General features: G+C 40.4%; 1 protein-coding gene across 1 annotated transcript in view; it reads left to right on the top strand.

Moving 5' to 3' along the window:
* The window catches only part of Myocd (myocardin), a 95,421-nt gene that overhangs the window by 44,491 nt on the left and 37,462 nt on the right, over positions 1–13,468 (top strand). Inside the window, exons 3-5 of the mRNA XM_026390675.2 lie at positions 4,005–4,060; positions 5,470–5,545; positions 9,431–9,592. Of these exons, the coding sequence (XP_026246460.2) occupies positions 4,005–4,060; positions 5,470–5,545; positions 9,431–9,592 (294 nt within the window). The remainder of the gene's footprint in view (positions 1–4,004; positions 4,061–5,469; positions 5,546–9,430; positions 9,593–13,468) is intronic.

Below are 13,468 nucleotides of genomic sequence, written 5' to 3'. Positions count from 1 at the left end.
AAATTGCTAAAAAAGAAAGTACTCATGATCCAGTCTGTCTTTAAAAGGAAAGCAGAGAGCAAATAAGCATTACTTAGTTAGTTTTATAAGTGGGAAACAGCACGGGAAGCTAATTGGACTAGTTCAAGGTTATACCAAGAATAGATAAGAAAAGGACAGAGATCAAATAGAGGGTTCCCAAATTTGATGGCACCCAGAACTTCTTTAATTATACACCTAAACTGCCATAGGTATTGTGTACGAAATAGTTGTGTCTTTCCTCAAAAACCCCACATACATTAATTATTAATCCATATGTTTGCTTTTATTCGTTAACAGCATATACATTTATCATCCAATGCTTTTTGATGAAAATAACCATTTCCAAGCTATATTTCTATGATTCCAGGCAGTGGCAATGAAAAATGACAATTTTGTTAGCCGAGCATCCTTTCTCCGGATAGACAGACCATTTTCCTTCAACCTTTCGAAATACTAAAAATCAATCCTAGCCATCTATTGCTCCTCTTTTGAACCCAGATTCCCAAGGACCCTAGGTCAGGACCCACTGGCCTTACAAACTCCATAGCAACGTTTCTTACATCTGTGCATTAAAATCACCTGGAGGAACAGATCAACAGATCCTTAGGTCCCATCCTCCCCCATTTCTGATGCTGCAGTTCTGACGTGTGGCTCAAGAATTGGACTTTCTAGCAGGTTCCAAGTTGATGCCAAGGATGTAACCCAGGAGCCACACTTCGGGAAACATGGCTTTAGTTGTTCGGGCTCTTTAATTCTGTCCCTGGGTTCTTATCCTTTGTACCCATGAAGCTGAGTTCTCCCTGAGCCTGGTCGTGAGAGGTTCCCTTGAGAGAAGTCCAGCTCTGCCACAACATTCCCTAGGGTGCCAGAGCTGCAGTCCAACACCACACCCTGCCCAGTTCAGACAAGTCAGGCCTCTGCCTTCCATGAGTTCTTGGACGCCTATTTTCTCCATAGTCTGGAATCTTGCTGGAAGCGAGAGGTTTGACCGGTGCAAAGAGGACTGCAAGAGGCTGGTTCTTATCTCCGGATCGTTTTTTTCTTTTTGAGTTCTAAGTAAGCAAATGTTTATACACACAGCTGACCCAAATTAGCTGGAGCTTCAGGGACAGAAATAGGAATAGCCGGCAACCAAACTCTAAGGCGAGAACATGAATTCCCCTGTGAGAAGCGATTAATCTTCCTCCAGGGGGAACGCGTCAGATGTGTGGCTGACTGGATTTATAACCAGATTTTAATTTGAAATCACATGGACTTATTTTTTTAATTTAGGAATCCAAATTCCTTTTCGATCTTAAATGTCAATGTCCTTTAAATACAAAATGTTGCCATTTGATACTCTTGGGGTTGGCAGCAGAAGTGGTCCTTTGTGTATTTTCCAAAAAAAAAAAAAAAAAAAATCAACCATGGTGGAGGGGGCATGCATTATGATTTTTGTGGGCCCGCAGGGGAGATGGCTAAAGCCCACATTCTCTGGAGTCACAGAGAAGGCAAAACTCAACCCTGGGGCCATGGTAGGGGAATTTTTTCATGGGACCCAGTACCCCTCTTAAGTTTAAGGGCTGAACTCACCCCACCCCACCCCCAGCTGTAAGGAGAAGAACATTTGGTAAAAGCAATGTAAGTATCTCTTTTGTATTCCTCCCAAGACCTTGCTAAATGGACATAGCTTCCCATCCTATAGAAGATTCTAGAAGAACTTTGTGCTCCTGGCATCAGAAAACTGGACCCTGTGAATCATTTCACAGGGGAGTTATTGGCATCAAAGAAGTAACACATTTTTGAGCTCTAAAAAGCTAAGATACAGGAAATCCAGTGTTTCTTAGAAAAAAATGAATAAGCTCCACTAATGATAATTGAAGAATCAAGGGGATAAGAGAACCAGATAAATTCCTCCTACGTCCCAAGCTCAATGAGAAACAATTGTGCTTGGGATGTAAGAGACGTGTCAAGATAAGTTCATACTGTTCTTTTGGGGGGCAGTTTCTTTAGGGAAAGGATGCTTTGTTCTTTTTGACCACTTCATAAAGATCCATTCTAAGATCACTTGAAAGTAATTAAGCCTCGCCAATAGGTCATACCTCATTAAATGACACCAGGTGATAGGACAGAGGTGAAGACCAACAGATGCAGGTTGCCTAGGCTCACAGGTGCCCAAAGGACCTCAAGCAGACTTTCTGTGATCTGGTTGCTTTGAGGGAAAAGAGACTCACTCTTCAGACATCCTCACTACAAATTCCACCTGTTGTCAAATGCCAGAAAAAGTGAGCCTTCTTACTAAGGTCGGAGCCCAACCCCAGATCAAAAAAAAAAAAAATGCCACAAGCCACAGAGTAGAGTTGCACATTTACTTCTCAAAGTCACTAACTGGGAAGAAATGTGGACAAAGGATCATTTACATAGCGGCAGGTGTGACCGAGAAGTCCAATTTAAGAGTGAAAACAACAGCTGGTTTCCAGGTCAGTGAAAGATATGATGTTCAAACAAAATATTGTTTTTTTTTTGCTTAATCTCTGGTCCAAGTGAGAAGAGTGCCTGTCAACTCAACTGGGCACACTCCAGCCAGCTAGAAATATTTTACGTTGTCTTTCTGCTCAACATTGTCAATATTGGAGTGAAGCAAGAAGATGGATGGACAGCATGACACTAACTTCCTAAACAGTGTTCCAGATAGAGAATAATAATATGTTCAACCACTGTTATGATGCCCACCATGACCGTACGACATCTGCTTAATATCCAACAAGCCTTGCTGAAATCATATGCAGATTTAACATGGTCCTAAGGGCTGAAAGAGGCATGTATGCATGCATACACCCCCCCACACACACACATACACATGCACGCACACGCACACACACATGCACACACATGCATACACACACTTATGACCCCAAGTGCTAATTTGGCCAGAAACCTAATTTTTATTCTGGCCAAGATTTAGAAGCATACTTCATGGCCTGAGTGGACATCCATTAGAGTGATCAGAGAACTCTGAATCATGGGAATCATCAATTCACCCATACTTAAAGTGCAAAAAAACATCAGTGCAATGCCCTACCCTCTGAGTAACCTCATCATTTATAATGAAAAGTGATCATGGCTCCCAATGAGATTGCTCCAGGGGACCCGAAAAACCAATACAAAATGCAGAATTTTGCTGAGGGTTGTTCTAGGACTCTGCTACATTCAAAGGGTTTACTGAATCATCACAAAAGAGAAATGGAGAGGAGGCAGAGGACAGAGTGGAGATGGTATCTAGTCCTGGTGGTTTACAGCTACCATGTGTTTTTCATATGACTAACTAGCACTCATGTCTACTGGTTGGTAATAGTGTGAATTTTCACACCCTGTAAAAGATTAGGGTTATCAGAGGACTGAGGCCCTAAGCCCTAACTTTGTGACCTGAGCAAGTCAATCCATATCTGTGGACCTCATTTTCCCCACACCATGCAGGGTTGGAGATGGACTTGTCTATCTCTGAGGTCCCTTCCAAGTCTGATTCTCTGCTTCACACCCAATGCATGTCCATGACCAACCAGTCACTTGGTCCAAAGTACAGTCTCTTCCGACAATACACACCACACCCTCCCAGATCACAACTTGTCGACTCACTCTTTTGAACTCAAGGGCAGAACAAAGTCATTGAAGGTATTAGTTACCCGTCTATCTCCTCCCTTAAACCAAGGTTACTTCCGGTGCCTCTGTCTCTTCAGGAGCTTGGAATGTCCTGCCTCCACTCCTCTTCCTGTTGCACCTTCTGCCTCTGCTGCTCTTCCTGACTTAGGCCTGAATTCCACCTTCCTCTGTCTCCTGTGGCTTCAGGGCAGCGGCCATCCTCCAGGCATTTCTCTTGCTTGTGGCCTAATAACAGCGACCACTTCCAGACTCTGCCTAGCTCAGCAAGCACACCAGCAAACCCTGTGACGCCGACCAGTACCCCGAGGCCAGCCTTTGCTCATGTCTTTATCTTTCTGTTTCAGCACTGAAAAGTCCAACTGAATTCCATGAGCCAAGAAAAAGTTTGGATAGTGACAAGGTAATTTTTTGCAAACTGTCTTTCGTGAACTTAAACCATAGGTTATAGATCTCTAAAGGCCAAAGTTTGGGCTGAAGCATGTAGAATTTCTCCAAAGAACTCCATCAGTTGGCCAGTTTCCTGCCCTGACACCATATGAAATCTTTGTCCTGTGGCTGGGGAAATGAGATCAACTAGGAGTTTTGCAACTGCTATTTTGTTATAAAGATGTCCTCAATCTTTCTAATGTTGAAAAGGATCATAGCAAGGATACATCAGAGGTCAAAAAGACTTTAGAAAGGGAGGTAAGGTTGATTTGCAAGCTTTCTTACCTTCTATTATGGTCCTTTCTTAGCAACAAACAGATTTTTCTCAAATCCGATGATTGGATTTAAGTCAAGGTCTGAAAATACAGAATTTATCTGCAGCTCCTTAAAGAAAGACAAGGGAATTATATTTATTTTCCTTACAGAGTTTTCTGGAGTTGGAGGTTTTTTTGTTTGGGGGGGGGGACTGTTTTATTGCATTTGAAGGGAGAAAAATTGACATATTCTGTCATACCTTCATAACAAATCTCTGCAACGTGAATTTATCAATGATACAAATACTATTTAGTAACCATCAGTACTTTGAGTGAGAAGGAAAGGCTGAGGGGGTATCTGTCTTTTTGCCCGAGAGTTTTAGCCTTGTGACTTACCAGTGGACACACAGGAAGAACAGGACTCTGCAATTCTTCAAAGTTGCTCATGAGTCGCTGTGATTCCCACTACCTGGAGAATAACAAAGAACACCAGACTATCTTTTATCAGAACTGCAGAAACCCCCAGGCCCTTCTCAGGGGCCCAAGAGGAGATCCCAATATAGTAAGATAAGAGCCTAGGGATCAGAGGCTTGGGATCCTCATGGGTCTTACCACAACCTGTGTCATCCCCCGACAGACAGCTTTACCATCCAGAAGACAAGGGGAAGCAGCAAATTAGCTGTCCCTAAACGCCTTCCAAAGTCTGAATCTACATTTCTCCATGTTTTAAGAACTAAGTCACCAAAAAACTTGCAAAAAGGCTATAAGTTGTCATGATCGGAGATGGATTTACACAATGTTTTATCGCCGACCTTAGTTAATTTTGTAACCATTTCAACAGGCAATAGAACAGGATGGATTATAATAGAAGCAGCTTGATATCATCAATAGTTATATAAACGTTTTATGAATGTGTAACCTATCTATCCCTGACATGGGCCTAAGCTTTTGACCTCTCCATTATTTCCCTATGGTAAAATTTCTGGAGGGGACTTTGGAAGTGTTTTTTCCATCCAAACATGGGAGACCAGGGATATTTGCATTTTCCATTTGTCATTAAAAAGTAGTTTTACCCTTTGAGCCTTTCAAGAATTAAAACTAAGTGGTTCTCCATGTTCATGTTCTACAGACTGAAGATTCCTTGAAACGCAAGGGCAGAAACAGATCCAACCGTGCCGACTTGGTTACTATGCACATACTCCAAGGTAAGGCTGCGTGAAATCAAACTTAAGAGACAGCCACTGAGTGGTGGGCCATGCTTCCAGAGTTCTTTGTCTTATGCAGTTGCTACCTGCAACTTCCTTTCAGAGAGATATACAAAAAGGTTTCAATTAGTAACCTTGTTATTCTAAGCCATGGAGAAAAATCAAGTGGGAAAGCCATATCTATGGGTTAGGAAGATTTCAGACTTAGTTTCCAATCTAAGCTGTGTCACTTTATAACTCTAACGGCCTGGACACATCATATAGCACATAGGAACTATCCAATATGTGTTGCCAATTTTTATTCATCTGAATCATTGTTCATTTGGGAAAATGAATGAAGCTCTCTAGTTGCTTCTGTATCTGCTAGGTAACTGTTTGATGCTCCTCTGCTGGGTACACAGGGAAATACAGTCTTAGAATACCAGTACTAGGGGATGGGAATATAGCTCAGTTGGTAGAGTGCTTGCCTTGCATGCACAAAGCCCTGCGTTCAATCCTCAGCAATACACACACACACAAAAAAAAAAAAAAAAAACCACAAAATAGTGTTGATCAATGCAGGCCCAGTTCCACTTGAAGGTGCCACTATTATTTTGGGGAAGGTGAATCAGGGCAAACCAATAATTGCCCCCCATACTCTGACACCTGAATAGGGGAAGAGAGGATTTGACTCCTGCTCCATACATTGTCTTCCCTGTGATGGAAATCTCCTAGACCACTGGTGCCCAGCTTCAAAGAGCCTTCCTCTCACTTTGACGGTTTAGCTATCAAATATTTATTCCATAGGCAAAAGTATTGGATGTCTACTAGGTACCGGCTTGTCTGCCAGACCTTCTGGGTACAGAGATGAATTAGGCATAGGTTCCTGTCCTTCAAGGGCTCTCAGTGGATAGTAGAGAAAGTAGACATAAGACTCCGCTTTCACAGTCCAGCATGAAAAGAGAGAAAATGCACAGTGTCGTGGATGCACAGAAGAGAATAAGAGAGTCATTGGAACCAGAACGGATTCTGGGGAGGAGAAAGGAAATGAGTTGGCATGTGAAGGCTGGACCCAGGTAGCAAAGAGGAAAAGCATTGCCGACTGAGGGAACAGCATGCACGTGGCACCAACCCTCCTTCTCTAGAATGCAGATTTGCTTACAAGACAGTATGCCAGTCTTGAAATATCGTGAAAGTTCTGAATCTTGGCTCTTCAATCGGCATCATGTCTGAATCATTCTGGCTTCCCAAGCCTGACCATTTTCCAACCCTGGACCAGGTGGGATATTATAAGATATAGAACTATTTTCAGAGTAGGAAAGAGAGAGAAAGACAATGTAAAACTCAAGGGAAGGGATCTGTGGGTTGCAGGGTTTTGGTCCTGAGGAGGCATCCAAAGGATACCAAGGTCTCTCAGGTGGTGACAAAATTCTTTCCTCTTTGCAGTGACAACATTTTTTGTGTCACCACAAAACTGCAGCTGCACAAATAATCCAAGAAATGCCATTTCAAGGGAGATAACAGAATTTTTAACGATAAAGTTAGCAAATAAAAATCAACATTGTATGTAGCAAGGGTATGGGAAATACGTGCATTCATTACACATGGATGGTGGGAGTATAATGAGATCAACATTTCTAGAAGATGTATCAAATCCTTGAAAATGTATCCACCATTTGGCCTTATGATACAACATCTAGTATTTTATTTAAAGAAAAAGATCAGACCTACAAAGATTTATATACAGTGATGTTATCATGGAATTACTTTAGATGGCAAAACAGTGAAAAGTCCAACAATAGGAAATTAGCCGAACAAATTGTGGATCATCTGTATGGTATGAGTGAATTCCACATAGCCAACTCCAAGCAAGGGTTTCAAAGAATAACCACTTAATGAGAAAAGGCTTAAAAGATGTTTAGCCAAAGAAGCAGAAAACAAAACTATATTTATAGCTAAATTCTGGAAAGGAAAAATAAGTAAACTGCATTTAAAGTCAAAGTCTGAGTAAAAAAGTATAAACCTAACAATAAATATAACTAACTAAGAAAAACACCCAAGTATTAAAAGTCGTTAACTCTGAGTGAGGTGTTTCTGATTTTGGCATTATTTGCATTTATGATAATGAGTAGGTATTGATGCTATAACAAAAAGGTACAAGATATGTTATTTCTGAGGCTAGGGGTGTAGCTTAGCACTAGAAGCCTCGCTTAGCATGTGCAAGGTCCTGAGTTCAATCCCCAGCACACACATAAGCACACAAGAGTTATTCCCTACATTATTATGGTTTTGAGTTAAAATATCAGACTGTGAGTAGTCCCTGGTTTATGTCACATGTCACAGGTGGTTCTCATGGAATTCTCTCTTCTCCCCAACAGAAATTGGGAATTAGCGTACTGGAGCACCAAAGATTAGTTAGACTAAATATGGGTTCGGTCCTCCAGGACTTTTATTATCTAAATTCAGAAGCAGCAATATAAGATGAGGGGGCCAGTTCCTATAATTTCTAGAGGCAATAAAGCCAAGAATGGGAAAAAAATTAGGAACAGGAAAAAAATTATAAAAATAAGAACAGGAGAAAATAGTTAGGCTTTGATCATGGACCTAAAAGAGAAGCTCATGGTGAGGAGTAGAATAGAAGAATTTCAGGTTGGGGAGAGAAAGTAAGCAAAGGTACAGAGTGACATTGTGAGACATGGGAGTATACAAAAGGGCCAGAGCTTATTGGGGTGGTAGGTTTGGGATGGAAAGCACTGGTCAGGAAGAGAGGGGATTCAGTTTGTACCAGACTTGGAAAACCAGTTTGAGAGACCCATTTGGAGAGGATCATCTTTTGTGGAAGGATACAAGAAGACAGGACTTGTTGAAAATTAGTACTGGGTGTGTATGCAGAATGGATCAGAATATGCTGAACCAGGAAGTCTCGCAAGGGGTGGTCTGGGGAGAAGTGAGGATTAGCATCCTCATTCTTTGGTTTGTAGTACCGATGTTCCCTTTATCGCATATGCAGCTTCTAGACAAACCTGATCTATTGCAACTGATGAGACCGTCCCAGACTTCTCCTGTATGGAGAATTCTAGATCAATCAGTGACACAAAGTTTAGATTAGTAGGGTGATACTGATAGAATAATGGAACTGGGAGGCTTGATCTCATCTTCTAAATTTGCAAAGTTGAGAGCAAAGTTGCAAATTCTTATTGAATCTGGACTTACGTTTCCCTCATTAAAGCAATAGGTTGTCTGGGTTATCCTTCAAAGTTCTTCCACAGAAATGAGTCAGCACCCACCCTAAAGAGGAAATCTGATGTCTTCCAAATAGGGGTGGATTTAGGGATCTGTTACATGACCTTTCTTAACCTACAAATGATGAGAAGCTGCATGTTGGATAAATTCAATTTTTTAACACTCCTCTGATTAAATCATGGTTTCACAGGAAAAATTTTTTTTCTGTTATAACTTAACTGGACATTTGACTGTCAGTATCATAGCACTGACAACTCTAAAGCCCCTAAGAAGTCATATTTCTACTACAAACTGTCACCAGAGATCAAATTTACTGCAGGTTCAGCCTGTGCTATTCACTATCCAAATCCTGTAGCCATAGGGTCAGGCAGGCCACATAGACACCATGGACTGCTTCTTAAGAAATTGCCAAATTGCATATTCTTTCCACAAAATCCTCTCGAAGCAAGTTTCTCTAACTTTTCTATGTGCCTCACTATTTGCCTTTATTTGGAAGTGTCTGGTCTTTGGTGCTAATCCCTGTGAAGTGATGATGATTACATTGAGAAATTATTAGGATGGTAGAGCAAAGTGTGACACAATGTTTTGTAACCACAAGCCAAAAAAAAAAAAAAAAAAGGACATTGGATTCTAAAAGTGATCGCTTTCATTTCAACCCTTCAGCCTCCACTGCAGAGAGGTCCATTCCAACTGTTCAGATGAAGTTGAAAAGAGCCCGCCTCGCCGATGATCTCAATGAAAAGATTGCTCTCCGACCAGGGCCACTGGAGCTGGTGGAGAAGAACATACTCCCCGTGGATTCTGCTGTGAAAGAAGCCATAAAAGGTAGATCGAACAAAATGCACACCTGTCCCTGATGCTCAAAGGCAATTAAGGCTCAACATGCTAGGGACTTTGGGGGTAGTGGCCTTTCACTGGACAAAAGCCATGCCAACATACGCCCCTGAGCATTTCTTCTTAGGGTTGGGGAAGGAACTCAGCCACAAACACTCCAAGATCAGGTCACGCAGGCCAACTTTGCTCTACTCAGACAGGTGGACAACCTAACTGGATGTATTCCTCAAAACAGGTCCCCTCCCTGGTCCCATGCTTAGGAGCCATGGTCACAGCCCTCTTTAACTCCCTTTTTAAAAGAGGGGGTGGACCAGTCTAGTAGAGAGAGCACTAGCCCTGAACCAGAACAGCTGGATTTCAAGCCCAGTTTGGCTGCTATGTTGCCAGGGCTTACCCAAGTGACCAAGTTGGAGATAACTGTACCAGGTTCATTGGAGTGAGGTTCACTTTTTACACAGTGTATGTGAATATGCTGTGCTCCATGGGGTCAAAGTTCCAATACTCAAGGAAGAGACGTAGACATTAATGCTGTCATAAACTGAGTAAAATCATTTTGTAGACCTCTTAAACAATTGGCACCAAGTGGACCCAAAAATCCTTCGAGTGAGGAATTCATGTGGGGGACATGAGGTGAAACCTGGGGAAACAGTGGTAGAAGGAGAAAAGGGGGCTAAAGAGTCATACGGGTAGACTGACTTTCTTCCAATCAGGCCCACAAACAATTGTGAGAACTCCTGGTGCCTATTATTTAGTAATATATATTTGTTTCAATATGTTGTCTCCAGGTCTGTATAAGGACTTTTTTTTTAATCAAAAACTAAGTTTGTTATGAAGCTTATCATCACGTTTATTCATATTCTGAAATTTCGCTCTTTCTCAAGCATTCAGAGGCCACATAAATGGATACATTTGGAATCTGTATTCATTTAAAAATATTTAACTGTGGGTAAATGGCCAAAAGATCAATAGAGGGAAGGGATCAGGGGGTGGGGAAAGGGAAGGGGAAGGAGAGGTATTGGGGTCTGAATTAGAACAGGATATATTTCATGCTTTTTATTATGTCAAAGTGGATTCTACCCTCATGTGTAACTAAAAACAATCCAAAAGAAAATATCAACTCTGGGAAAGTGAATTCACTCCTCTCTCTCGGTGCCCACTTACATATCCCATTGTGATTTTTCTCTATTCCTCCCCCTCTCCCTCCACACTAAATATCTTCTGCCTTTGAACTTGGCCTAGAGTGCTCAAGTGCTCTCTCTCCATCATTACTCCGATAGGATGGATGTCAGAGCCGGAGAAAAGTCTCCGTCAGGCAATCTCTTATCATTTCTTAAAGCATTCTATTGCAAGCTCGTGAGTTTATTTTTTTTATTATTTTTATATGATAGGCAACAGATCTTAATTAAATCTGCATTCTTTGGTTTACAGGGAGACTCTATTTTTCCATGCGATTGTATGTCATTGCTGAACTGTGGCTTTCTTCTTCCTGCTGGGCGTATTCCTCCTTACTGCTTTGTGTGTGCTATTTATATAGGGGGGAAAGTCCTCCCCATCTGTCACAAGCACTGTCCATCCTTTCTCCAGTCTGTCCTTGGCCTTTTGATTTTGTGTACAGTGGTTTAACCTATGGCGATTTTAGATTTTTGTATAGTTAAATCTATTCTAGAAACTACAAAGAAAAAGAGTATAGTTTCATAGCTCGCATATAGTTTATTCACCATGATTATCTCCTCAAAGTACTTCAGTTTTACATTTAAATCCTGAATGCATCTGAAATTTTATTTCAAGTGCTTAGTTTAATAGTCCAATTTTATTTTTTCCCACAATTTTATAAAGTAGTTGACAATTCGTCTTATCTATTTTTTGAAATCTTCCTTACAGTGCTCTAAATTTCCTAATGTTCCTTGGATATGGTCAGAGTGGTTTATTTATTTATTTTTTCCTTCTTTGGTACACGGGATTGAACTCAGGGACAATTAACTACTGAACCACATCCCTAGCCCTTTTTCTATTTTATTTAGAGAGAGGATCTCCCTGAGTTGCTTAGAGCCTTGTTAAGTTACTAAGGCTGGCTTTGAGCTTGAGAGAGACCCTCAAGGTTTGAAATTATAAGTGTGTATCACCACACCAAGCTCAGAAGTGTATTTTAGGTACAAATTGGAATCTCTTTTTCATACGCCAACTTCAATCCTGTTAGAATTTTTCTTGGGATTGCAATGGATTTATAGGCTAATTTATGATAAACTCACATATTTAAAACATTCTAATTCTTCCAAGGCAGAATTGTAGCATCCCTCTCCACTTATTCAATTTTTTAAAATTTCTCTTAGCAAAGCTTGTTCTTGTTTTAAGTGAAGTCACATGGATTATTGTTAACATATGGAAAACCTATTAATTTTGCACATTTATTTTGTAACTGAGCTTCTATAAGATTTTCTTAATAGTTCCAATAGTTTCTCCGTTAATCACATTGTTTAGGTTCACAAACATGTACCTACAAATAACATAAATTTATTTCCTGCTTCTTGGTTTTTTGCCATATTGGTGCCTTGGCTGGTACTTGAAAAGCAATAGCATGATACTAGCATGCTATATAATTAACATCATTTAAAAAGTGTGTATGGAATATTTATGACATGTTATATATAATTTTCACATATTTAGTAATCCTTTATATCATATATTTGTATTTGCAAGCTATGTAAATTTTATATAAATTACATATATTATATAGTGTAACATGCTGTATGAATCAAATACTATATTATTAAATCCATATTATCTACATCATATATAAATGTCCAACTTAATTATAAGATTAAGCATGTGACATATAAAGGACATATAATTTATATATTCAATAAATAATATGTTAATATATAATAAAATTTAATAATTATGAATATGTTACATAAGAAGATACTATTATTATAGATGTGTTTATAGTGCATCAGAAGCAATAAATCGTGCTGTATAATTTTTTGTTATGTTATACTGATGATGACATATTTTCATTTTTTTTTAAATGGGAATGTTCATAGTCCTTCACTTCTATATATGATGTTAGCTTTTGGTGTAGGCTGGATATTCTTTGGAAATATTTTTTCTATTCCTATTCTAGTAAGAATAGTTTGCAAGATGAATATCGAGGTTGCTAAATGCTTTCAAAACATACGAAAAGACGATGGTGTGGATTTCTTCTTTAACCTAGCCCTGTGGTTTTTGCCACCTCTCCAACTGTCCTGAAATTTCTGGAAACGATTTTTCACGAATTTTGTTTTTAGAATTTGCTAGTGTTTTATTTGGGATTTCCCATCTATGTCATCATTAGTTGGAATCTCACGAGCTGCAAAACAAACCAAAAAACTTCTTAACAAGAGAAGTATATTTCTTGTTCCTAAACCATCCAGGGACAGTCCTTCTCCATGGCAAGTCCTCTGTGGAAGATTCCTTCCATCATGTTTCCCCATGGTGCAGAGAATAGGCTCTCTTGAAGACCAGATAGTAAATGCTTTGGGCTGTGTCTGTCACAACTGCTCAGCTCTGCGGTTGTAGTGTGAAAGTAGCCATAGCAATAAGTAAACAAATGGGCATGGCTGGATTCCAGTAAGACTCCATTTACAAAAACAGGCAGCAGGCCCACAGGCCACAGTTTTCCTGCTCTAGAGCCTCCCCATCCTCTGATTCTTGCCAGTGAAGGAGGATGGGGCAGGGGGGTGGGGGGGGGAGAGAGATGGAGAAGCCCCCTCATGAACTTAAAAAGCCTCTTCCTGGAAATGAACTCATCACTTCTGCTCACATTCCACTGTGAGAACAGTCCACATGGCTGAGAAAGGTATCCCCTGACTGGGCAGCCACTTCTCAGCA

Source organism: Urocitellus parryii, chromosome 7 (assembly GCF_045843805.1).
Source record: "Urocitellus parryii isolate mUroPar1 chromosome 7, mUroPar1.hap1, whole genome shotgun sequence".
Classification (NCBI taxonomy): Eukaryota; Metazoa; Chordata; class Mammalia; order Rodentia; family Sciuridae; genus Urocitellus; species Urocitellus parryii.
The sequence above is the reverse complement of the archived record's forward strand: the minus strand, read 5'-3'. Positions and strand labels throughout refer to the sequence as shown.